The sequence below is a fragment of the Eleutherodactylus coqui genome, chromosome 6 (genome assembly GCF_035609145.1).
Source record: "Eleutherodactylus coqui strain aEleCoq1 chromosome 6, aEleCoq1.hap1, whole genome shotgun sequence".
NCBI classification, from domain to species: Eukaryota; Metazoa; Chordata; class Amphibia; order Anura; family Eleutherodactylidae; genus Eleutherodactylus; species Eleutherodactylus coqui.
In genome coordinates this window covers 87,643,250-87,670,708 of record NC_089842.1, presented here as the reverse complement: position 1 = coordinate 87,670,708, position 27,459 = coordinate 87,643,250, and the positions used below count along the sequence as shown (strand labels likewise).

At 43.4% G+C, this 27,459-nt stretch overlaps 1 protein-coding gene across 1 annotated transcript in view; it reads left to right on the top strand.

The window, feature by feature from the left end:
• The window catches only part of TMEM145 (transmembrane protein 145), a 67,819-nt gene that overhangs the window by 13,936 nt on the left and 26,424 nt on the right, over positions 1–27,459 (top strand). The window contains exon 2 of the mRNA XM_066607125.1: positions 26,194–26,268. Within this exon, the coding sequence (XP_066463222.1) occupies positions 26,194–26,268 (75 nt within the window). The remainder of the gene's footprint in view (positions 1–26,193; positions 26,269–27,459) is intronic.

Below are 27,459 nucleotides of genomic sequence, written 5' to 3'. Positions count from 1 at the left end.
TTGCCAATAAAAGTGAATGGACCAAATTGTCTTCTGTATGGGCTCCTCCTGGTAGCTCCCTCACAATGCTGACAGTGCTTCACAATATGTAAAGCTCCGGCTTCCTTTGAACGTGCAGGTTACATGGAATTCAGGTGCTGTCTAGGAGAGATATGGAAGCGGCTGAAGCTGACAGCAAAAGGAACTGAGAAAATCTACAGCCGGCTTTCATGAATTGACGGCTAGAACGATGGTGCATAAATGTGTGCTTTCTAAAGCTCTGAAATATTTTCTGGAGTGTTGATGTCCTTGAGAAGGAAGGTTATTATGAAGAATATTCAGCACTTTATTTCTGCTGTCACCAACTTGATCCAAAGTTCCCAATAATTTGTGTTCTTCAGATAAGATGACATTTGCTAGAGGACTGGTGCAAGGAATTTAAGGACATTTATCTCATCGTTCACCCTCTTCTCCCAGTTTCTGTCATTGTCTATTATATCTGATTCTAGGAAAGCAGAGTGACATCCAATTTGGCTGTTGATACCGCTAAAAGTTCACTAAGCTTTCCTTGAGACCTGAATAGTAAAACTGTTTGGTTATACAGAAGCGGAATGCCTACAAAACTAGTTAGACTTATCATTCAGCAGTCTGGGTAAGCTGGGTGAAAACTCCTACAAGTGCTTTAAAGGGGTTTTCCAGGATAGGTCATCAATATTTGATTGGCAGGGATCCTTACTATCAGTGCAACCAAGCTGGGCATCTGCATTGAGTTCAGAAGCGGAAGTGTAATAGAAGGCATCCCTCCCAATTAATGGGAGTGAAGCCTACTATTACACTTCCAGCTCGGACCCTAAGGCCTTATTTACACGCCTGTATATACTAGTCAAAAAATCCCGCCCGTCTGAAGCATTGGATTCCAGTATATTCATTCAGATGAACGATTTTTGAGCGTGTAAGAATATCACACCAGGAAAAATAGCACATCGGCAACCGTTTTCGGTCGCCGTTTTTATACGTTGTATCAAAAGATAAGTCTTGCCCTATCTTTGGCCGAGATACACAGGAAGCTCCCATAAACTTCTATAGAAGCAAAAGAAGGGAGGTGTAGGGAGTTTAGCTGCGTCCAACGTTGGGAAAAGAAGAGAGCTGGCTCTATTTAAGCATTAGCAGTCATTCCAACGATTTCTGCCATTTGATGGATTTCTGCTATGTAACGTATTTTTCTGCCGATATGCAGCAGCTGCCCGTGTGGTCAGAAGAAAATACGTGGCTAAAGTTCAGGACTCGATCGCAGCAATACTTCATTTATGTGATTTAAAGGCACATACGGGTGTGCATAAAAACACATAGGGTCATGTGAAAGAGGCCTAAGGTGTCTTCTTTTGCCAGCATTGGACGCGGTCAACTTCCTCCCCCTATGGGAGCTTCTTGCATATCTCGGCCAAAGATAGGGCAAGACCTATCTTTTGACATGGCATATAAAATTGGCGACCGATGAGCTATTTTTCCTATCACGATTTTTTTACGCGGCCAAAAATCATTCATTTGAATGAATACATTAGAATCCAATGCTTCAGATGGTCGCGATTTTTTGACGTGGCTAAATAACTGCATGTATACAGACGTGTGAATAAGGCCTAAGGCAGACATTTGGCTCTGCTACACAAACAGCGAGCCCAAGGATCAGATAATTGGATGATTCTGAGAAGAGGCTCCCCCCCCCCCCCCCCACTGATCAACTACTGATGACTTAGCCAGACGATGGGTCTATAGTAAATGACTGGATAACCCCTTTAATTCAATCCATGCTGGTTATCAACCAGTTTTCTTAGAATCAGATATAAGTAATGGCTGAATGGTTTATTCTCAAGTTGACAGAAGAAGACAACTCCAAGGACGTATATCTTAATTATTTTTCTCATCTCAGAAAGTGGTTGTACCACATATCATTATGATATGCCATCCCAGTCTGATCTATGGGGGCTGATTGTCAGTTTTTCCCTGCACAGCAGCATTGCAGGGGACTGCAGAATATTACCATCGTAGCAGGCCTGCATTCTCTCTTTGGTGTTCCTTGAATCCCTGTGTCATGCACCGTACAAGGCATAGCATGGTGCATCAGTTCTTCCTGGAGTGTTCTAGGGGGACCAGCAGCTGGGGTCCTCAGTGATATTTTTGCCCTCTGAGATGTAATTGTCCCTTATTGTAAGCGCTGCAGAATAAGTAGGCGCTATACAAATAACGATTATTGTTATTCTTATATATTAATGTGAAATTGCATTAGTGTCTAACAAAAACCCCAGCATCTACCATCTCAACTTTCCCTGGGTCAGAAAAGATATTCTCCATTGACTCATAGATAAAAGGCCGGAAAAATAGATGTTGGTACATTTGACCAAAATAGCCATATGTGTGAATGTACACTCACCTTCGGTATAGAAACACTAAGAAATCATAATTTCCTTAAAGAGCATCTCATAGATACAGATGTGTTATTTCTTAGAAGCCTTTGATGAGATGACATGAAGACTCCTTGATGGATCACAAGGGAGAGAAAGTTTGTTGACGATTCCTCGAAGACTGACGAAGCCCAGGTATAAGAAATATCTCAAATGATGCAGTACAAACATCAAACATCTCCCGTTAGGGAGCTCAGTCTTTATCAGTTGCCGTTAATGAAATATGTCAGAAGACGATGATGAATGAAACAGCCTGAAGTCGATGTGCGCCCAAATCAAAGTCTTCATAAATATACATATCCATATATACAAGTCAGCTGTGTGTTTGAAGAGATCTAATGCATAGACACTAATAGAAATGGCTTATCTGTCTCTGCCCTTAAGTTTTGCTAATCCTTAAAGGGATTGTCCATCTTAAAGGGGAACTCCACCCATAATTCTGCGATGAATTTTTCAGTTAAAGAGGTTTTATAGGTTCATGAAGTTCAAGAAGTCATCAGTAAAAATGCACGAGTTAACTTGTTTGCTTCTATTAGGTAATTCCCTATTTACATATACTACTGGGACAATGACCAATATGACCAGCTTATGTCTCTTTTAGAGGTAGTCACCCAGCTTTACCAGGTTAGGCCTTATTCACATGAGCGTTTTATCGCGACCATCTGAAGCATTGGAATTCAATGCATTTGTTCAGATGTGCGATATTTAGCCGCCTAAAATCGTCCGGATGGAAAAGCTAGCGCCTACGCTGACGAATTTTGGCAAGTGCGATATCAGGCCAACTTTCTTGGCTCGATATTGCATTGCCCTGTACGTATATAGCCTCAGATTTGAGAGCTGATAAAGAATTACTGTAGCGAACCTGTCCCATCCATGTATCACATGGGTGGCAACTCGCTATTCATTTCATATCCACCATATATGGCTGGGCTCACATGAGCGTATCTCGCATTCCGCCCGCTATTGATACGTGCACCGGGTGCACTAAGTACGCTATGGCATTGCGTACTTGATGTGTGCTGCCAATTGCCAATTACTATCTTGGCATGTATGCGTGCGTAATACGTGCCAAGAAAGAACATGCATTTTTCTGGTGCGCGTATTTTATGCATTTCGTGTGAGTGGCAACATGGCTGCCTATGGGAGATTGGCACAGTGTATTCTGCATGCAAAACCCGTGTGCAGAATCCACTATACCAACACACTTGTGTGAGCCGAGCCTTAACCTACTCAATGATAACTAGCTGTTGAGCTCCGACTCCCCGGTTGTGACAGTCGCACCTCTGTTAATAAAAGTACAGTCTTGTGTAATAGAAGGATAACTCCATAATACTAGGGCTTGTTTTTCTTGGAAGTCATGATAACCCCAAAACCGTCAACATAAAGGAAAAGAAAATAAGTAAATGTCACATTGGCCTGTGGCAATAACACCGTAGAAAGCGAATGTTATGACATTTTACTGACGGCCTCCTCTGTGCAGCTTAATATCAGCTTAGGATTCCGAGGACACAAAAGCGTTTTGTAAAAAGTGAGTCGATCATGTATAAACGGTCCCGTAGGGGTAATTAACATCTCTGTAGTCATTGTATTAAACAAGTCCGCTCTGTGCGCTCCATTACCCTGCGTCAACAGGTAAAATTTGCTTTTCGCTCATGAACATAGATCATCTCATAACGAGTGACAAGTATTTACATAGAGATTACCAATCAATGATGGACTGAGGCAGTCCATCCACTGTTGTTGTTGTTGGCTGTTTAGTCGTTCTGACTCTTGGCAACCATAAGGCGAGCTCCCCCCATGTTTTTCGGTTTTGCACTGCTTCTTTCTTTGTAGTATCAGCTACAGTATCAGCCATCGTGGTCTTTGGCGGTCGGGTCTTCTTTTGCCACTGATCTCTCCAAGCATTATAGATTTTTCTAGCAACTCTGCTTGTATTACATGGCCAAAATACGTGAGTCTGAGTCTGGTCATCTTGCCCTCTAGTGATATATCGGGTCTTATACGATTCAGGACTTCTCTGTTCCTCTTGCCGTCCAGGGCATACACAGCAGTTTTCGGCAGCACCACAGCTCCAATGCATCAATCCTCCTTCTATCAGCTTTATTTTGCAGTCCAGCTTTCACATCCATGCATGGCTATGGGGAAAACGATGGTTTGTGTTTAGTTGCTATGCCCATACCCCTACTTTTCCAGATTTTGTTCATGTTTAGCATTGCGCTTCGCTCCAGTGCCATGCTACGTTTTATCTCATAGATTCTCCAGCCTGGTCAATTTTTGAGCCAAGGAAGATGAAGTCTCGCACACATTCTATGGCCTCAATGTCGATTTTAACTTGAATTTGGCCATTTTTTGCACTTGTCATAACTTTAGTCTTCTTTAAATTCAGATAGAGGCCCATTTTTTCACTTTTTAATCTTCCATATCAGCTGCTTCAGACCTGCTTCTGTTTCTGCAAGCAGAGTTGTGTCATACGCATAACGGAGATTGTTGATGTTTCTTCCACCTATTTTTACCCCTATTTCTAATTCGTCTAGGTCCATTGTCTGCATGATCACTTCCGCATTAGGTTGAACAAGAAGGGTGAGAGGATGCAACCCTGTCGGAGGTCTTTGCCCATCCCAAACCAATGAGTGTCCTCACTGTGGCTTCTTGATTGGTATAAAGTGATTTTATTAATTTGACTAGATGTGCCAATACGCCTAGCTCTTGTAGGGCCATAGCTTGTCATGGTTGACGCAGTCAAAGGCCTTGATGTAGTTGATAAACATTGGTTGATATTCTTTTGGTGCTCTCAAGCTTTTTCTATAGTCCATCGCTGGTCTGCAATATAGTAATATAGTTGAGGGGGCCACGTCCTTGCCGGAATCCTGCCTGTGCATCAGGGAGTGCCGCTTCCACTAATGATCTCAGTCTTTCCTGTACAGTTTTGAGAATGATCTTGCTTGCATGCAGAATGAGGGCTATTGTTCGGTAGTTGGAACAGTTCTGGGAGTCGCCTTTGTTTGGTAGAGGGATGAAGACAGATCTTTTCCAGTCCTGTGGCCATTGTGTTGATACCCGTACTGCCTGGAACAGCGCTGTGATGGTTTTCACTGGTAATGGCAGCAATAGCTCTATTGTTATGTTATCTATGCCTGGTGCTTTATTTTTGGCTAGTTGTTTCATTGCCATAACCACTTCTGACTCCATAATGGAGAGCTCCAAGTCCACAGGCTCCACCTCATGCAATGGTCCTTGTATGTTGTTTCAGGCATATAGAGAACCACAAAATTCAATTAGTCCATGTCAAGATTCACCTCATTATTAACTCATATTAATTGGAGGCATTTTTGCTTCCCATTGACTTTCTTTTCTGGGCCATGCCCTCTTCTTAGGTGTTCATAATGACTACCACTACTATTGAGTCAACTGCTTGAGCATATAGGAAAGTCCATAGCTTTGTACAGGCAGAGGAAGAATAAAAGAAGGTCACCCTAGACGTGGTCCATTTTAACAGCAACCCCACTGATATGCAAAGGGTCCACATTGCGATATGTTCTAGCATTTGGACCCTTTTAAGTACCCTTCATACATGATGCAATTGTTCCACAGGGCGTAGCTGAATTTGCCGCTGTGGTAATCCACACCAAAATGCATATGTCTAAATGCTGGCAGAATTAAGCTATTTTCAATTCCACATCAAAATCCGTACATTAGCCATACTGATTCTGGTGCGGAATTTTCCACAGGATGTCAAATTCTCCTTGATTTCAATGAGAGCTGTGCCTGCAGTTACAAGTGCTGGCCACTACAAGGAGGTCGGCATGGAGGCTTCCACTCTGACCTCTGTGTTATTGTGGCGCTGACAGCATGCGCCCGCTCAGCTGATCGATCGGGATCCCGAGCGACGGACCCGGCCGATCAACTATTAATGACCTACCCTGATGATAGGTTATCATTGGTATTTCACTGGGAAACCCCTTTAACAGTGCCCTTAAAATAGGCATAGATGGTATTGCATCACTGGCTATGAGCCATCTTGGATTGGTAAAATGTATTAAAGTGGCAATCACATTAGAAAAGAGGAGTTGGGAGCTGTGTAATGAGATTGCATATTTGCAGATACCTTATTGAGCCTGTATCAGGCAGGCATACAGGGACATCTTGGCACTATATATTGTACACATGGAAAGATCCAACTATGGGAATGATTGTAGAAAAAATGGTCAAATATGCCGCCATCTTGACAAACAAATTACGTCTCTTTGGCCGAAGGCAAATTAATATGATGGGCGCCCGCACACAGACATCTGCTAATAAAACAGTCGTAATGCAGAGTTATTGGTTTGATGTGATACTGTCTCCTGTTATATTATTACCGAGGGACTCGTCTGGATGCCAGGTCTTATCATTTCTCAGCACCCGGGCCATCGTCACTGCATGTTAAATAGACAATGGATAATTAATATTATTCTCATTGTCTGAACCTTGATAAACATTGCACATCTTTCTCTTAATTTGCCTTCCATTTCTTGCAGATAACATTTTATTAATTAGCTTTCTTGGCTGTGCTGTTCCTCACTTTGAGCTTGTCACACTGACTAATGTCCTAGTCAACCCCAGAATGTGTCATTACTACTTGGTGCCACTACTTACAGAATAACGTGAGATGTTTTATGTGTGACCCCATGGAGATATTCTCTTATAGCGAGGAGACATATTGTGAAAGTTATACTACTTTATGTTTCATTCTTATTGCCCCCAAATTCTTCTAAGTTCCCCAGTGCTTGTTTGTACCATCCCAACCCTCATCCTAGAAGGCTAGTTCTCGTTCATTCTGCCATATCTTCAGCCTACAACCCTTGTGGTTGTTTCCACCACTTTGCCCTCTAAAGGTGATTTTATACCTAACCATTTATCATTCGCACGAGGGTACAATGTCGGAGTTCACTGGTAGAGATGAGCGAACGTGTTCTTAACGAACACTTACGCACCCGGACACCGGCTTTACCGAGGACTTCAGTGTCCGCGCGTAAAGATTCGGGGGGCGCCGGGGGGCGGGGAGAGCCGCGGCGGCGCGGGCGGCAGCAGCGGGGAACAGGGGGGAGCCCTCTCTCTCTCCCTCTCCCCCCACTCCCCGCCGCACCCCCCCGCGCTGCCACGGTGACTTTTTTCGCCCGAGCACGGAATTGCTCGCAAAGTTCGGTGTTCGGGCGAAAAGGGGCGGAGCCGAACACGTTCGCTCATCTCTATTCACTGGTTTTGCTTGTACCACCTGTTTATACAGGCACATACATCATTGGCTCGTTCACTCCCTAAATCGTTCAGTCACTCATATTCAATGTACCAGTGAATGAGAACGACTGAACAATCAGTATTTAAACCAAACGCATAGCGAATGAACCAGCGATGAACCAAACGAATAGCGAATGAACCAACGATGAACCAAATGAATAGCGAATGAACCAACGATGCTTACATGAAATAAACGATAAGCAAACAAATTATCATTCTTCGTTCGATTGTTGGCTGTGTTTACACTGAATGATTATCACCTCTTCCCGTGACATCTCAGCACCTTTCTTCCCAAATATCCCCGACTGTCTGTCCGCTGTCTCTAACACCATGTCCTCCCTTTTTCTCAAACTCAAGCTCTCTATAACTGACCTTCTCATCTCTCCACCTTCTAGCCGACCTCCCCTCAACATCTCCATTCCAGTGTCTGGCACCATCATAACCCCCAGACGGCACACCCGCTGCCTTCGGGTCACACTGGACTCCGACCTCTCCTTCTCCCCCCCACATCCAATCTCTGGCCTGAACATACCAACTGCACCTTAGAAATATTGCTAAAATCCGTCCATTTCTCACCACGGACACGCTAAAGACACTCGTTGTCACCCTCATCCATTCCCGATTCGATTACTGCAACTCGCTGCTCATCGGCCTTCCCCGCACCAGACTCTTCCCTCTCCAATCCATACTAAATGCGGCAGCCAGACTCATCTTCATATCCAGACGCTTCTCAGACGCCTCTTTATTCATGCTAGTTGCTGCACTGGCTGCCCATCCACTCCAGAACGCAATTCAAACTCATCACCCTCACCCTCACCCACAGAGCTCTCCATGGCACTGCACCACCGTACATCACCTCCATCCTACCCGTACACCACCCAGCCCGCACACTCCAATCAGCCAACACATTTAAATTAAACTCCCCTTTAATTCGGTCCTCATATGCTCGCCTCCAGGATCTCTCTAGAGCAGCACCAGTCCACTGGAATGTAAAACTACCCCAAAACATCCAGACAATTGCCAACGCATGGAACTTCAGACGCGCCTTAAAACTGTACCTTTGTAAAAAAAAAAAAGACGCATATCAAACCTCCTGATCTAATCCTCTACCCCACACCCCTCACAACATGCCCCTTGCTCTTACCTATCGGTCCCCACACTTTCAGCTTTGCCTACCGTGCAGAACGCACACCTTAGAGTGAAGAGTGGTTGTTACCATCACAACCTTCATTCTTTTTTTTGTAAATCGAGTTTTATTGACATTTTTCATATAACAGGTAGGACGAATAAAGTCAAGGAACGACATTGTTGAAATACATACATCTCGAATAGAAACAGGAGGAAGAAAGGGAGATGAGCGTAGGAGGTAACCTCTACAGATAACCTGCTTAATATATTTTAATACAGAGATAATCGATTGTAAGAGGTATCTCGCCTTACTATGCATGGTACCAACAAGTCGCAGACCTCTCTGGTGGCCAAAGAGAGTGGGTGTAATAAAACAACTATACAACTGTAACAGTGGAGCGGTTAGTGGTGCGGGGGGAGGGGAAGGGGCACACTATAGACACAGGTAACATAGGGTGGGAGGGAGGGGGGATGTAAGCAGTAAGTAGTAAGAAGGAGAGGGGTTCGCAAGATAGAGTAGGGTCATGGAGGGAGGTAGTGTTTAAAATAATGTCTTAAAAAGGATGCAGGGAATGGCTAAGGGTCTTTGTATGTTTCAGGAAGGTTGAGGTGAGTCTTCAGTCAACAGTCAATGGGTGCAGAAGGCTATTGGACGACAAGTCAAGTCACGGTAATAGGGGCTAAGAGGGTAAGACAGCAGATGTGTGAGTGAATTGCTGATAAGACTAATAAGTCTGGTCAGAAGTTATTTGTACGAGGGCGGTAGGGGAGGAGTTGTCTCAACGGGAGGGGCCTCAACTCGATGACCTCAGTTTTGTGATGCCCTCAGTTGCCTCCAAGGGCCCCATGTGAGCAGAAATTTGTCATGGGAGTCGCTAGACCAGCTAGAAAGCTCCTCTAAATTAGCGATGGAATCGACTTTTTCCAGCCACTGGGGGGGGGGGGGTTGAATCCATAATAGTGGAATTTGGGCTTTGGCCGCATCTAAAAGAAAGGCAATGAGTTGCTTTTTCTTGGGATGAAATCCTGCTGAGGGCTTCCATAAGAAGACCAAATAATCAAAGCCGCGGCAGCACTCCGCTGGATCCAACCACAGTAATGGGAGGGAACAGAAAATAATGCGCAAAAGCTCACACAGGAGGACCCGACTCCCTTGGATCCTCAAAAGGTCATCAATTCGTAAAGAAATAGCGGGCAGCGCCAGAGATGGATAATTTTTCTTTTAAAAGTGCATCAGTAGATGCCTCTTTATTGCATTCAGAATATCCAGTAAAATGCACAACGTTTCGACCCGACAGAGGGTCTTTTTCAAGTGCATAAAAACCATATAATACATACACAGAATTTATATAAACCTCCACCAAAACACAGACAACACATAATTAAAAAAACACCCACTTACACCTGTAGATCATGCAGGTGCCGTCCTCCACGCTGTTCCACAACCAGCTCATCTTCCCTCGTTGGAAAAAGGCGTCCGACGTCATCAGCAGGCGTCGCGCTATCCAGACACATCATCAATCACTCTGACATCGCAAGCTCGGGACTGCGCATGCGTTTGGAGTTGCACAGCGGGACGTCCGCCGGTAGTGTCTCTACTGCAACTCCAAACGCATGCGCAGTCCCGAGCTTGCGATGTCAGAGTGATTGATGATGTGTCTGGATAGCGCGACGCCTGCTGATGACGTCGGACGCCTTTTTCCAACGAGGGAAGATGAGCTGGTTGTGGAACAGCGTGGAGGACGGCACCTGCATGATCTACAGGTGTAAGTGGGTGTTTTTTTAATTATTTGTTGTCTGTGTATTGGTGGAGGTTTATATAAATTCTGTGTATGTATTATATGGTTTTTATGCACTTGAAAAAGACCCTCTGTCGGGTCGAAACGTTGTGCATTTTACTGGATATTCTGAATGCAATAAAGAGGCATCTACTGATGCACTTTTAAAAGAAAAATTATCCATCTCTGGCGCTGCCCGCTATTTCTTTACGATTCCATAAGAAGACCATCTCCGAAGAGATGGATATGTTAGGTGAAAGTTTTTTCAGTGTCACCTCTACCTCTGTCCAGAAGGGCGTCAAGAGCGGGCAACCCCACCAAATGTGGAGATAAGATCCAACGTCGTTTTCGCATCGCCAACATTTCTCATGCGGTGCCAGGTTGTAGGCGGCCAGCCACTGAGGGGTTTTATACCACCTAACAAGCAGTTTATAGTGGCTTTCTTGTGCTAAAATACAAGGTGAGAGGCCAAAAGAGGTACTCAAAATGGATTTAATGTCGGTACAACCTTCATTCTTGTTGCATTGATCTGTCTTTCTATTTACATAAATTTCCCAGAAGAGCATGCATGATCTTATGTCTTCTCACACCTTCTGGGTGCTCTCCCAAAGGAGAAACTTTGACCCTTATGACCCACAGCCTAGGCCTCTCACCCAGCCAAACTGGCAACCTTCTGCACATTGATGAGGGGCAGAAATTCCCAAAACAGTCTGTCTGTACATGGCTATCTTTTCCTACTGGAGAAGACTCTGGCTTTGACTCATATTCCCAGTCATTGTTACAATACCTGTTCTAAAGTCGGACATTGACTTGCAGGAATGTTACCTTCTAAGAGGTGGGGCTGTAGAGGTACTGTTCCATCTTCCAATTTGCATAGCCTTTATTTTAGAGCAATAGTGCTAGTCCATATCTCTACATTTATTCTAGCCCCTCATTGCTTGTTTATACCACCACAATATCGTCGTTTAGCCCTAGTGCTTGAATACAGCTCTGTGGCAAAGCTAAATGATGCCAACCTTAGTAGCACCCCATCTGCTCCCCCTTCCCGATGCATAGAAGCTGCAGTAGCTCCTTCTATGGCATGAACACTCTTTCTGTAATGTGTTGTGCCTATTATTGTAGCAATTTCCACCATTTCACATCAATTTGCTGCGGATATAAAGTCTACTTTAGAAAATTTGCTTAGGATATAAAGTCTACTTTAGAGAGTCAATTGAATGGGCCAAAAGCGCGTCAAGAAATTCCCCGAATAAATAAGAAAAACTCATTTTATATCACATAACCTTATAGTTTCCACTTTCGCTCTTTTTCAGCCGTGGAAACATTATTTTCCTTTTTTTCCATAGATATTTAGTGTGAGCTTTCAGATGCAGCTCGCGCTGAGTCGTGCTGAACGGATTACAGATGCTGTTCGGAGACCTCTTATTTATTTATGAGGTGGCGGATTGTTGATGATCAACAGTTAATTAGGACACACCATCTGCCTGGTAGATAGTGTGTAATCTGAGATGCCGAGCGAAGACTAGATGCAAAATAGGAACTGACGCCGTATATACTGAAGGGTTTATATCATATCTATATACGTGCGGGTGTGAATGGTAAACCAAAAACTTGGAACTGCCTAAGGCCGATCTCACACAACCGGATCCGCGATCGTCACCCGCGTGGATAATCCGTAGTGTTCCGCACCCATTGAAAAAATAGAACATTTGCGTGTCTGCTCAGATGAGCAGATAGCGACTTCCATGAGTGGATTTAAAATCGCAGCATATTCTATTTTTGTGCAGAATCCGCACGGACGGCTTCCACTGAAGTCAATGGAAGCCGTCCGACCTGCAGCCCATCCGCAATTGATATTGCAAATACACCGCGGGTACAAATCTTTAAAAACATATTAAAAAAATCTGTACTGTGGATGACTGACAGTGAGCGTACTCGGTCATGCTCAATATGGAAAGCGAAGGTACGCGGGGTCAGTGCTGGATTCGGCTGCGGGCTTCCGCATGTGGAATCCGACTTGTTCTTCTGAGTCCGGCCTAAAGGTACCTTTACACGCGAGGACTGTCGGATCCATAAGTGCCCAACAGCCGCCCCACCTACTATTGCCGACTATTGCTCCTGTGCTTTATGCCCCATTTACATGGGACGACTATCTGCTAAACGATCTGCACGAGTGAATGACGTCACTGCTAGTTGTTCGCACTCATGTATCGCTGAATATCGTTCTCACTTCTCGCTTAGCGCTTCACATCCTATGCGAAGCGCGGGGAGAGTTTAGACACAGCAAGAAGTGAGCGAACCAGCGATGATTTTTATGCTGGTTGAAAGTGAGTGACAAATGAAAAGTACACGAATAGTAACCGATTGAATTCACAGGTAAGGATTATTGCGCCTTTTCATTCATTTGATAATTGCCTCGTGTAAATGGTCCTTCACAACTCAGCAATAGTTGTTCTGTAAATGGAGGCAGAGCGGGCCAGAGCTTTTCATTACAGTAAACAGGCAGTGCTTCATAGCGGAACGACTGCCTGTTCACACGGGACGATAGTTGTTTGGTTTTTAAACAACACTAACAAGTGAACGTTTTATCGCTCAGTGGCCTGTCGGCGGCCGTATGTAATGGCACGACTAGTGCTCCAATTTGCCGTTTTCAGCAATAATCTCCCCCTGTAAAAGTACTTTGAGTATCTCTAAGGGCTCCTACCCACTTGCGTTAACGCTGCCTTTTTTAACCTGGATGTCAATGGGACTTTCTAATGTTAACACATCGCACAAAAATCACAAAGCACAAAATTGTGATGCGTTTTTAATATTAGAAAGTCCCATTGACATTCGCGTTAAAAAAACGCAGTGTTAAAAAAACGCAAGTGGGTAAGAGTGCCAAGGGTCCCTTTACATGGGATGTTTTTCGGCTGTCCCAGCGATTATCGCTCTTAAATTTTCACACAGGAGCGAGGATTGTTCAGTATAGAGGTGGAGCGGCTGGAGATCTTTTCCGGCCGCCTGCCTCCATTCACAGTAAACAGTCAGTCATCAGTTGATTTTTATGCCTGCCTTAACTGAGTGATGAACAATAAGCACATTAATTCATTCGACTTTCAGTTAACCGCAGCGTTTACACTGAATGATTATAGCTTAGATTCGCATGATCCAGTAATAATGTGAACAGCAAGCGTTCCGTGTAAAAGGGCCCTAACATGGTTTCAGAGTTTAAGCTATGGCTTTCATCTGGTCTGATATCCAATGGACTGGCTTCAGATAGTTGGGTAGTTCCTGGCTCATTCTGTGAAGTCAGAAGGCATTATATAATAGTGAGGGGCAGCTAGACATAATTTAAACATCTGAATTTTTACATTTTAGCTTTCTTAAATGCAATCTGTCACCATTGGCAAAATAGAATTGATCCATGAAATGGCCGACTTAGTGTCTATCCATTCGCCATCCGAGCCATTATTGTTATCGAAACCATCATTCGCCATTTAACCATCACTCCGTCCATGTAATCATCATCTATTTATGACTCTATCTAATCACCTATCTATGAGTGAATCCATTCTGTCATCATCTATCCACACCTTTGTCCATCTAGTTGACACCTATCCATGCCTCCATCCATATAGTCATCAACTATATATGCCTGCATCCATCTGTTCATCTATCTATACATCAATCCATTTAGTCATCATCTCTTGATACCTCTATCCATATAACTGACACCTATCTATGCCTCTATCCATCTAGTCATTATCTATCCATGCATCCATTTACAAGACTGTAAATCCATCCAATCATCTAGATATCCTTCTATCCAGAATTCCATCCATCTGGCCATCATCTACCCAAGCACGAGTCTCTGTCTTAATCCATTCACTCATCCATCTATACAACTACCAATGCAATACATGCACGTCCACATTACTGATCTTTCCTGTCTATGACTCTCTTCACATCTCCATCCATCTAGTCATAATGGATTTATTCATTCATCCACATGTTCGTACATTTATTCAATCATCTATAAATCTAGACTTCTGTCCACCTGTCACCATCAATCCATACCTTTGACTGTCTATCCATCTGCTAATACTTTTCTCCATGTACAAATATCTGATATTTATTGCTCATCCCTCCATCTGTAGCTCCATTCATACACATCCATGCAACAATCATTCCATCCAACCTTTTGTCCATCTATTTAACTATACCTTCATTTGTTTGTCCATCCGTCCATTTATCTATCCATTCATCCATGCAACTACCAACACCTCCATCCATGCATCAGATCCATCATACCCTTCTTCTATCCATACCTCCATCCATGCATCAGATCCATCATACCCTTCTTCTATCCATACCTCCATCCATGCATCAGATCCATCATACCCCTCTTCTATCCATACCTCCATCCATGCATCAGATCCATCATACCCTTCTTCTATCCATACCTCCATCCATGCATCAGATCCATCATACCCTTCTTCTATCCATACCTCCATCCATGCATTCAATCCTTCTTTCATCCATGCAACTGGCATTACCTCCATTCATGCAACTATGCTTCCATAATTCCTTTTGTCCATCTCTGTGTCCATACCCCCAACCCTTCATTCATCCATGCATGTGATCATTCCTGCCCATCCCTCTCTCCATACGTCCATCCATGTTTCCCATTCTTCCTGTCGGTCTCTGTCCAATGCTCTGTCCATTGCTCCATCCATTCCTTTTGTCTTTGTCTCTGTAATACTCCCTCACATTTTATAGATAGTTGGAGCAGCTAAGCTTTGCAGAGCTGTATTTTACTATTTCACAAAGCTTGGCGTACAGCAATTGAATGTCACTTGTGATAAATGCAGTAAAATTCACATATAGAGCCAGGAGAAATGGGGCAGAGCTTATAATGTAATTGGAATGGCTGCACTCTGTCTTTGAAATTGGATAACCTTTCCTCGTTAGATTCATCCGTTGTTTCTACATTCACAGAGACTATTATATAGAAATTCCCAGGGCGCCAATGTCACAATGAAAATGAGAATAAAGGGTAAAATAGAAGCTTAATGGAACAAATGGGCTGCTACTGAAACCTTTCCTTTTTCTAGGAATCTTGTAACATGAAGATGTCATTAAATATATTCGAAGCCCCCAAAATTCTGGTCAAATGCTGCCAATCACAGTTACTAAAGGAGCTGGTAAATGATAAGTACCGGTTACATCTGCCTCCTGTGCAATCCAACTAGTTCTGTAGGTTCATTATCTGCAGTGCTGCAAGTTTAACCAAATGTATTCAATAACCAAATAGATTGATCCATCTCATACTGTTGGGATTCTGGTATTGAACTGTAGGTTCTCTCTCAAGTCCACTTGGTAGAGCAGCAGTTTGTGCTCCAGAGCTGCTCTTCCTAGAGGGCACAGGAAATTATCATCATGTTGTATCTGAGTTTTCAAAAAGATTCCAGATGATATCACTATATGGTCTACATAAAATTGCTTCCAACATTGCAAAGATAGCATAGCAATGTCACTGGAATAGTATTACAAATACTCTCCAAGCCAAGTATATACCAAATACCATAAAACACATACATAATATCCCAGCTTTATTTTAGTTTCTTCATTATGAATCAATTTAGGAGACTTTAATCTGAGCAGATGTTCAGTATAGAGACCATCTTAGAATATTCCTAAAGCCTCCTCAAAAAGTAGTCTTAGTCCTTTCCAATCCACTGTCTGACCTCTGAAGACATTATGATTTAAGGCTGTACAGCTCCAATGTTGGAAGACGCCCATTGGGGTTCTCTTACTGTATATTACCAGCCTCTCTGCTGTCGGAGCTTATCCAACGTGTCACCTCATGCAGTACTGGCTTTAGCCAGCATATAGCGCCGTTGTATAACAGCAGAAAAAGAGTAAGCCCCCTAGGAAAACCAGAATACAAATTGGATTGGAAAGGGTTAAACTCCAAGGTAAACCGATATATCGATGACATGACAAGCCTTCTGGCACATTGATGTATTACGAGATGTAAGCAACTTCCACTAATGTAAAAGATCAATTTCCTATAGATTTTTAGGTCTTGATAGTACACCTCAAATTTAGTGCATGCTTGATACTGTTTTTTTCTTTTTGCCAAAACCGGGAAAACATAAAGACTTGGCTTCATGAACACAGTAGAGCCACGTCCTCAGAGCCTGTACAGGGGTACACAAAGTCCCTGCGACTCTGTAAGAGGGTACTTCCATAAGCAATCATACAGCATTATCATCCCTTTAAAAGTGCCATTTCCGTCACCAGGGGCTTTATTGTCCCATCACACATCTTCATAAATATGGAGGTCATGCTGTTGAAGCCATTTCCAAACATATCCAATTTACCGTGTGCATAATAACATTTTACTGGCTGTATTTCAATTAAAACCTGCGGGGTCTGGAAAGTTCTGCGAAGATTCACTACTGCAAAGCGTGTCGTTGTTCACAACTCTTATAACTCTTCTGCCATTTTTCATAACACCCTTAGAACACTCAACGTACATTACCAACTACAATGGCACTAGATATGAGCAGCAGAGCAGAGGACATACATATATTCCATATATGTAATATTTCACATTTTTTGCTAATCCAACTCCATAGTGTTCAGGAGTAGATACAGGATAACATATGTAGCACTTAGTGGTTAACTGATGGTCTTCTATAGCAGGAGGAGCAATACGAAGGATAGAGTACATCATGAGGGAGAGATTATAATACAGTGCTTAAATCTCTATGCAAATAAAGAAGATGGAATATTACCTCTGCAGCGCCACCTATTGGATGGCAGCATTCCTGCAAATCAATGCCTGACCCTTTATATAGGTCTTTAGATCAATGATTGGAAATTGAAAACCAAGCCAGAATCCATACACAGACAGCTGTTTCAGGCTTTTTGCCCCTCATCAGTGTGCAGTAGGATTCTGGCTTGGCTAGTGGGAGGCCTATGATGTGGGTTAGGAGGGTATCATGACTCCTTAAAGGGAGCACCAAGAAGGTGAGTGAGGAGACTTATTAGGCCATGCATGCTCCTCTGGGAAATATGCACATAAGGAAGATGGAAAAATACTGCTGCAGCGCCACCTATGTATCAAAATTCAGTCCATTATTGCTTATTTGAAGGACTGCGACTGAGGAGGAGATACTGTCTCTTGCGGGATCATGTCTTTTGTGATATGATTAATGGGAAGTATATGTGTATATAAAGCAATGCACTTAACAGGCTACTTGAATTCAGGATCAAAAAGATTGTACTCCTCAACCTTATTACTTATCTACTCTTGTGTTCCATATGTTGCCATCATTTTCATTAATAGATTTGAACAGATTAAAGGAACACTCTCGGAAGGCATATACTGTGCACCCTGTTATTCCCGATGGGGCAGTACATGACACCAGAATTCTCGATTGCAATCCCTGTGTCCTCTGAGGTTCTCTTAGACAGAAGACAATACATCAGTTTTTTTCAAAGTGTTCCTTTAACTGGGTTGTGCCAAGATGCACAACCTCTCCCAGAATGTGGGCAGGGGGGAAACAGTTGATCATCCCCCCAGAAAGCAGCTGATTTGGCTGGGAAGCCATGGCAGCTACACATTTTTCCTGCAGCACCCACTGCAGGCAAAATGGAGTATTACAAGATGGCAGAAGTTCTGCCAGAACGGGAACTGCTCTTACTAAGCGTCTCTCCATTTTGAGTTTGGGCTTACTCACACGGCCCATGTGAGTGAGCCTTTAAAGGGTTGTGTTTTTGGCATAACCCCTACCCTTTATAGTCAATAAAGTCGTAATTGTGGGGGCAGGGATTTTTCTGTACTTTCTATCACCTATCCCATTAAAGAACACAGCAGTCAGCCTCTGCTCAGCCTCAAATAGCTGATAACAGAGAACAAAAGATTGCATTTGACTTCACAACAGGTGGACCATGGAGAGACGTTAGACTTTAGGTTTCGCGTTCCGTTGACTATTCTTTTTCTGTTCTGCCTATAACTGGTATATTATACCCAAGTGGCAGAGCGTCAGCGCTGTATTCTGCAGTATATATGTATATTGTATTCCACAGTCTATTCAGATGCAATAAAGATTTGCATACAGTAAAAAACGAAAATTAAAAATGCAAAAAGAAAAGCACTCTCATGAATTTTTAACAAGCAAGCACAATGGGGAGGAGGGAGGATTTATTAACTGATGTAAACTGGTATTCTGGCTTTAAAAAGTTGCACATTTTCACGCATGCCACATTCTTGTTTTGCTCTTCCCTCGATACTTTTCAGAAGTGATGAGAAAAGTGGGCAGGGTTTAGTGGGTGGAGCCTGTGGACCGACTTAGTATAAATTGGCATAAAATGTGGCGCAGATCTACACTTGCTCATAGATGGTTTAGATTTTTTGACACATGGACAGCCATACAATTCACCAATTTTCTTAAAGTGTGCTCCCCTTCAAGTTCAGGAGTAGGATACTGATAACGTATCCTCAGGATATGCATATCAGCTGTCTGAAGTGGCCACGGTACTTGGACCACTTCACTGCGTTCCAGGCACAGCGCCATACATTTTGTAGCAGTGGTGTCTTCTATAGCAGCTGAGTCTTATTCACTTGAATGGGACTGAGCTGCCCACAGGCCATGTCAGCGATGACGTCACATGCCTCTTCAATCAACTGGGGGTCCCGAGTGATGGACGCTGACCGATCTGATATTGATGACCTATCCTGAGGATGGGTCATCAATATCTTAGTCCCGGAAAACCTCTTTAATAAATTTGTTGCTTTTACTCCAATGTACTTTGGATTGAGACCAGTGTCTGAAATGCTGCTGTTAGTAAATTTCCCCTGATGTATTCCGTCTATTCCAGTAGAACGGCGGCATAAATGTATTTTAATTGATATTTTCAAGGGCACATTAAATGCTTGAGAACAATCATGAAACAGTGTATTACTTCACTGTTTTCATTACTTTACCTTTCATGACTCTAAAAATATTCACAGACTGGAACAATGAAGCTTCGCTGATCACAATCAAAACAGGATAAATTCACTTAGTAAAAGCTGGTTTCACATCTGCATTCGAGGTTCCGCCGCAGAGCCGGCTCAAAATACTGGAAGAAAAAGTGCTGCTTGCAGTACTTTTTCTTCTGCCTAAAAGCCGGGTAGCTGAAAGGGAACCTGACAGACCCCATTATAGTTAATAGGGAGCGTTTGGCTCTGTTCACTTCCATCCTAAGACGGTGCCCTTTGGTAAGGGGATTCCCCTTTTCTGTTCCCGAAACAGGGCAGGAAACCGGAATACCGGACGTAGGTTTGAAACTACCCAAAAAACATTTTTGTAAAAAAAAAAAATATTAAAACACTCAACTAAAAAGCACGTTAGATAACTGTTTTAACCTAGGCTTTGTTTGCTCTTCTGTATAGTGGTCCAGCTATCTTTAGCTTAATAGGGTAATATATATGAAGTGCACTAGGGTGTATGGGGTGTTGGGGATACTGTGATCAGGTTCTGAGGGAATGTGGAAGTGGGGTAAATGGGGAAGAGTTATACTAGGGAATGTAATAGGCCTCCCTAAGGAGATGTATTTTTAGGGCTCACTTAAAACTGTGATGGGTGATTATTTGATTGTCTGGGGTAGCACATTCCAGAGACCTGGAGCAGCTGGGGAAAAGTCTTGGAGACTGCCGTGGGAAGGTCAGACTATGAAGGAATTTAGCAGAATGGAGAACATGGGTAGGGTGGAAGACAGAAATGAGGGAGTGCAGCTAGGGCAGTGATATATAGGGCAGTGCAGCATGATCGAAAGCTTCATGGATGAGAGTGATGAATTTAACCCCTTCGTGACCAAGGCCTTTTATGCCTAAATGTCCGCATCAGCATTTCATATTTTCAAAACAATACTTTCTAAAGGTTAATATTATTTATTTGATGCCTATTTTTTTCATTTTTCGTGGCATAGCTTATTGTACCAGGAAAGGGCTAGTATCTTTTAATTGTACATTTTATATAGAGAAAAATGGGCAGGGATAGTATAAAATAAAAAAAAAAAAAAAGGTTTAAAAAAAAAAAAAATCTTACACTCCTGTCTATAACAATACCAAATTGTGTACCCCAATTACCTTATCACTACAATACCTGGGTCCCTATATTTATTTTCAGTATCTCCTATCATTAGCTGGTGATTTGGCCCATTTTGACCTCTATGTTTATCACTTTTCGTTAACAAGAGCCGAACATCACAGCTCCCTGTCACTTCATTAGGGCTGAATTATCAAAGTGGCGGCCCAGTGTCTTTTCTGGCAGAGCTCCATACAGCGAGATTTGCCAATAAAGGGGGAGACTTAGACCGCTCGCACACATGCGTTCAGTTAAACGCCGCTTGAAACCGCAGCATATTACCGCGATTTTGAGTACATGGTACAGCGTTTGCCTGCGCTTTCTAGCGCACCCCATCACTATGACGGGTGTGTTAAAAAAAGCGGGGAAATGGCGGCATTGTACCGCGGTTAGTGCAACACTCGGGATGTTGCACTATTTGTGGTAAAAAGCTGCGAGTGTGAATGCAGCCTAAGGGCTCACTCATACAGACGTATGTGTCACTTGTATTTATCACACAGTTAAAATCCGCAGTATATAAGCAAGCATACGCAACAATACACAGGGATATGCAATTCAATACGCAGATAAAACGCTGCAAATTTTACGCTAGGTATTACGATACGGTCATGTGAATCCGGCCTCAGTTGTGTAGTATGTCACTGTCTGTAAGCCAAAACCAGCAGAGGAACCTACAGAGAGAACGTATAATAGAAAGATTTGCATCTCTTCCTCATCTGAACCCACTTCTAATTTTCACTTATGAATTCAGATTAGAGATGAGCGAGCACGCTCGGATAAAGCCCTTACTCGAGCGAGCATCGCTCTTCTCGTGTAACTGCTTACTGGTCTAGCTTGGATACAAGACGTGATACGAGTGGCCATGGAGACTCTAGTACCCTGTTGTACCGCCTCTAGCTTGGATCCAAGATGTGATACGAGTGGCCATGGAGACTCTAGTACCCTGTTGTACCGCCTCTAGCTTCCATACAAGATGTAATACAGGCGGGCATAGAGACTCTAGTACCCTGTTGGGGTTAACTGGGCAAAATCTCTTTACTTGTGTAGTTGAAGGGTCTAGTGGTCAACAATCTTTACACAAGCAGAAAAAGAGGTAACTACACACAAGGAGCCTTTTATAGGCTCTCAGAGGCTACTGAGATGGAACTGCATGCCGGGTTTTGTAGCTTGGTTTAAGGTGCTTGATGTTTTTTGACTAAGAGTTAATATCACAAACGTCCCATGACTCAGAGTGGCACAGTAGTCAAGCCACTGTTTGCCAGGGGAAGCTGTGGTTTTTAGTTCCTACATTATGTCAAGTATACCGTAAATTAATAAGAGCTGAGTGGAATGAATACGGACTGCTTTATGTAACTGATAAGGGAAATAGCGGCATAGTTTTATAAAGAAGTCACACTGTGCAGCATAGACATTTTTCTTAGACTTATGAGAAATATTTTACTACATAAAGCCCTGACATTTTTGAAAACCTTTTGCTTTAAAGCCTAAGTATGATTTACTGCACCCATGGAATGGGGAAACAACCACAGACGTTAGTGAACAGGAACATAAAAGGAGACAATAAAAAATGGAGACGTGCGTTGTACCTCTACATGAGCGCTGAAGTATTGGCAAACAAAACAGAGGAACCGGGCTGAGGGTTAGGCTACTCATCGCTTTTACAAGGGGTGCAAACATGAAGACCCTCCACCCTGACCATAAATGCCATTAAATTGGCTCCTGCAGCTGCTATGGAGTCCATGGAGGATGAGCACAACTAATGTTGGCACTCCTCCTCCATAGGCAATGTTAGTAGGTGAGATAGGAAGAATAGGTCCAAGGTATCCATAGAGGATGGAAAAGGTAGAAGGCTTCAAGCAAGAGGTGCCTTCTGTCTTTGCATGCAGTGGTATTGCAGAGACAACTGCAATCTACATGTTGGTAGGTATTTTATAGCCTCTGCATTATATGGAGGCCTCACAACAATGTTTGTCATGATGCTTTTGCATTAGGCCTATTGACTGGCTAAATAAACCATCATGCCCATTCAGTCCTGAGTATGTTGGGACGTGTAGTATCGCAACAGCCAGAGAACCTAGGTTGTCTACTCTCGAATATACAGGAATGTTCTGGTTCCCGTCTTCTCTTTCTGCCTTTTTTCACTATTCTTTTTGGGATCTTTCCCAGTCATACATCATCGTTGTCATGGAAACCACCGAGCCAGAACTAGTTTCCTAGCAACTGTTGTTTAGATTGTAGTCTCCCAAATATCTAAAAAGGGGCACCTTACTACTGTTATATTTAAGACAGTTGGCTAAATAAGGGGATGCAGTGTCCTCAAGACAGGATTAGAAGAGAATTTGGAATGCCAGATAGGCAGGAGGTGTAGAAGGACTTCCTGCAGGCACGTTGACTGACTCGTCTGCCTTCCTGCAGAGAATGCTGAAGAGATGTGAAGTGAATATTAAAATATCTGAACCATGTTGTGTTTTTTTGTTATTTATCAAGATAAACATATACCACACAGCCAAAAGTATGTGGATACCGGAACATCAAGTCCTTAGGGGCTTCAAAAACATAACCGGTAATGGAGTTGGGTTTTGACTAGTAGCGTTGTAGCTAGGCTTTCCTTCACTAGGGGCACAGAGCAATTCTCTTGCCCTTGCCCTGCATCTAAATGCCCTAGCATGTTGATGACCCCCACGCCCTTCCCCAGCTATACCCGCGGTTGCTATAACTGCCTTCAAATCTTCCAAGAAGAATTTCCACTAGATTTAGGATCCTGGCTAGTAGTAGTTACACCCATTCACCCAGAGGCGAATTATTGAGGTGGGATGATCAGACTGGGCTTGCAATAGATGTTGACTGCATGTAAAATTATGTGTGGTTGAGGTCTGGGTTCTGTTTATTTCAGTTCTTCCACGCTAAATGCTGTAAAACACTTACTCTAGAGAATGTATTCCCACTACTAGAGGTTATGGTGGCTTTACACCACTTCAGACTAAGGGCTCTTTCACATGGCTGATTTTCTGCAGCTAAGTTACATGTGTCAAAAAATTGCGACTAATAGAACCAATGGTTTCCTATAGAAACCTTCAGATAAATAATTTGTAGGCATGTCAAAAAATCGCAACAAAAAAAATAGGACATCAGCATCAGAATTCAGCAACTGCATTCCTGTGCTGCATCAAACAATAGGTCTTGACCTATTTTGTTGCATAAAATCGCAGAAGCTTCCATAGACTCCTATGGGAAACTATGCGAACTAGCTGGCAAAGAGAGTTGGAGGGATTCCCCTGTAGCGGGAAAGAGGGGTTCCCCTGCAGACAAAAGGAGGAATACCTCCATCCCTGCTGCGGGGATATTTCTCCTCTCCTCTACAGGGGATCCCCTCTCTACCCACAATGGGGATATCTCTCTTTCTTCCCTGCAGGGGAACCCCTCTCTGCCTGCTACGGGTAATCCCCCCAGCTTCCCTGCAGGGGAATCCTTCTATCCCCGCAGGACTTTCCTTCATCTCTCTCTCCTCCCTGAGCAGCAGCACTTTTTTTCTGCAACATGTAGCTGCCAATCATGTGAATGTGCAATTTCATTGCTAATTTAGCGTGGGACTTAATAGCGGGAAATCATCCATTCATGCGATGTTCTCGCGCGTTAGCCGCAATTTTATGCATAGCTAACTCCTGTGTGATTTTGTAGCCCATGTGAACGAGCCCTTAACCTGGCAATGTGTCTGTGTATAGAGATTTTGTGGCTATATGCTGGATTGAATGCACCTGTTAGTAATTAATGTGTCTTAAAGTAATCAAATCTGCTAATTAGGAGGGAAGCACAAAGTTTTGGCCATTTAATGTGTATTAACAAGCTATTTTAGGACACTTCCTCCCACATTTTTATTCTATGCACTGCAGTATTCAGTTATCCATAAGGGGCGTCTAGCATTGTTCAGTACTGCCAATACCGCTGTGACAACCTGTTTATTCTGTATGCCAGTATATAATAGTCAAATGTATGCCAAGGACACATGTATTTGTCATATATTAGGTGCATTATAGGCCATGTACACATGCGCAGCATTTCCCAGTGATGCATAATTGCCTGACTTGAACCCCAATGAAAATCTTTTGGAGAAAGATTTGGAGAAGGCGATTGTAGCATGCAGACCCAACAATACATTTACCGCCAATGATCACAGGTGGCGTCGTCTCAGATGTTATCGCAAGAGCCGGTTGGAGTCACAGAGGGAGCGCGCTCCCTCTGTGAACCCTTTCCCTGCCACGATCTACTTAGATCGCGGCAGGGAAGGGGTTAAAAGCGGGGATGGGGGGGGTGCATCTCTGTCGCAGCGGGACGACGGCTACTAGTGACAGCCGGCTCCCGCTGCGGGATAGCCCGAGATCTGCTATGATCCCGCGCTATCCCCATGACAAAGGTACGTCATTTTGCGGGAAGTACCCCGCTCCCATGATGTACCCTTACGTCATGGGGCGGGAAGGGGTTAAAAGTGGCATTTTGTGTTGAATTTGGAGAAACCACATGTTAGTTGCGTTGAGCTACCTAAATTGTTTTTGTTTGTTTTCTAACAAACAGCTGAACGTTTGTAAATTTGGAAAAGAAACAATTTACAATGAGAATTGAATAATTGTGATTGCGACTGTAGCCTATGGCGGATCACACTCTATAAAGCTTTCCATAGGATTACTATGGAAAGCGCAGCGCCAGCATCCACGAGCGCAGAATCATAGCGATTCTCCTATCGCATGATTTAAATCGTGGCATGCTGTGATTGTCGCGCTTCTGTCAGTGCTCCCCCCTCCTCCCACACGGCGGAATATTGCTAGCGATAGTCCGCCTCGGCCGTGGACAGGGGGCCATAAACAGGCAGGGCTGTAATGGGAAAATGCGTATTACTGCAAAATTGTACAAATTTAAATACCATACATGGTCTGTGGAAAGTTGGGCTTCCCCCTCTATGGTTCCTGTAATGGCTACTATTAACCTGTATAGCAGACTATTAGATAACTCGGTGAATAGAATAATATATGACATTTCAAATGGCGACCAACCAGCTCAGCATGGTGCTCAATCATTTAGGCTTTCTCGAGAGTAACTCTTGGCGTTAGTAGTAAGAACTGTCTCTAGTGATTGAGTATTCCTTTGGAAAACAAGTGCTTGTCCTAGTTTCAGGGGAAAAGTGTCCATTGAGTTTAGAGTGAATCTCAACCTTTTAACCCACAGTCGTTGGAAAAAAAAAAAAGCAAGAAAAATTGTCATATAACCGGGTAACTTTATATGTCATTGAGGCTCTGTGCGACGTCAGGCGAAACCCTTGTGGACAACTGGCGTGGGTCTATAACCCAAGTGTCAAAAAAACATAAGAAAGTAAGACCTTAAGACTTGTGGCGGAGGGCTTCTAAATCATATGACTTCATCACTTTGCTGACATCTTATATTCTCTCTTTTCCCTCCAAGGACTGGGTCTTCCTCACACGATTCTGTTTCCTGTCAGATTTTGGTCGTCTTGAATTTAGATTTAAATATCCGGAGGTGAGTGGCCATTTTTTCTATATAAGGTTTTATTTAAAGAGGTCGTCCCATGTTTAAATTGATTAACTGCACAATTGACTGCTTAGTGACATCCTCCTTATTGGTGAGGGCTTAATATCTGTGGGTAGTGTATGGAGCGAAGTCAGGAGCTAAGCCCTATCTATATATGGAAGGTGCCAGCAGAGTTGTACAGCTTATACCCGCCTGCAGTGGCCATGACGCAATTGTGGGGTGCAGAAAGGTGGCTTTGGCACTCAGGGTATAGTGAAGGACCCAAGGCCTACCATCACCACCAGGTACTGATTCCCATTTTTACTTTCAACTTGAAAAAGGGCTGGCATATCTGAAATCTCTCTGTATATTATACTATCCTACTAAAAGTATTTGGATCCCCATCAGTAGAATGGATCATGTTGTATTAGCATGGCATGTGTCCTAGACCAGGGGTCCCCAACTCTAGTCCTCAGGGACCACCAACAGGTCATGTTTTCCCGATTTCCTATAGTAGGAGCACCTGTGGCAATGTCTGAGGCACCGACAATAATTACATCACCTGTGCAACACTGAGGAAATCCTGAAAACATGACCTGTTGGCGGTCCCTGAGGACTGGAGTTGGGGAACACAGTCCTAGACCATGCTACATAAGATGCAGACCCTTGGAGGTGTCAGGCATATTTCTAAAGGAAACTGCATGCTATTTCATATACGGGTTACACAAGCCATCCATCAGGAAGCACAAGGCATCGGGCCGTCTACAGTGGTGCTAGGAGCGTCTGTATTGGACAGATGAGCAATGGAAGAACGTTCTATGGAGCGATGAATCACACTATTCCATCTTCAAAGCAGATGCATATACCTGGATATGGATGTCTAAGTGCATTGTCCCAACTGTATGGCAGAAGTTCCATTATAGTATGGGGATGTTTTACATGGCATGATCTTGACACTAGACAATAATGTGCCGCTGACAATGTGACAATACTCTGGGAATGGTCAGCAATACTTCCAACAAGACAACGCGCCTTGTCACAAATCCAACACTGTTTTACACTAGTTTTAGGATATGAATGTTTCATGACTGGACTGGCTGCACAGAGTCCTGAACTGAACACTGAGCATCTTTGGGATGAGATGGATTGTCGGGTCGGAAAATATCAACAGCATCCATTTTTTTGAGAGAACTCGCCAGA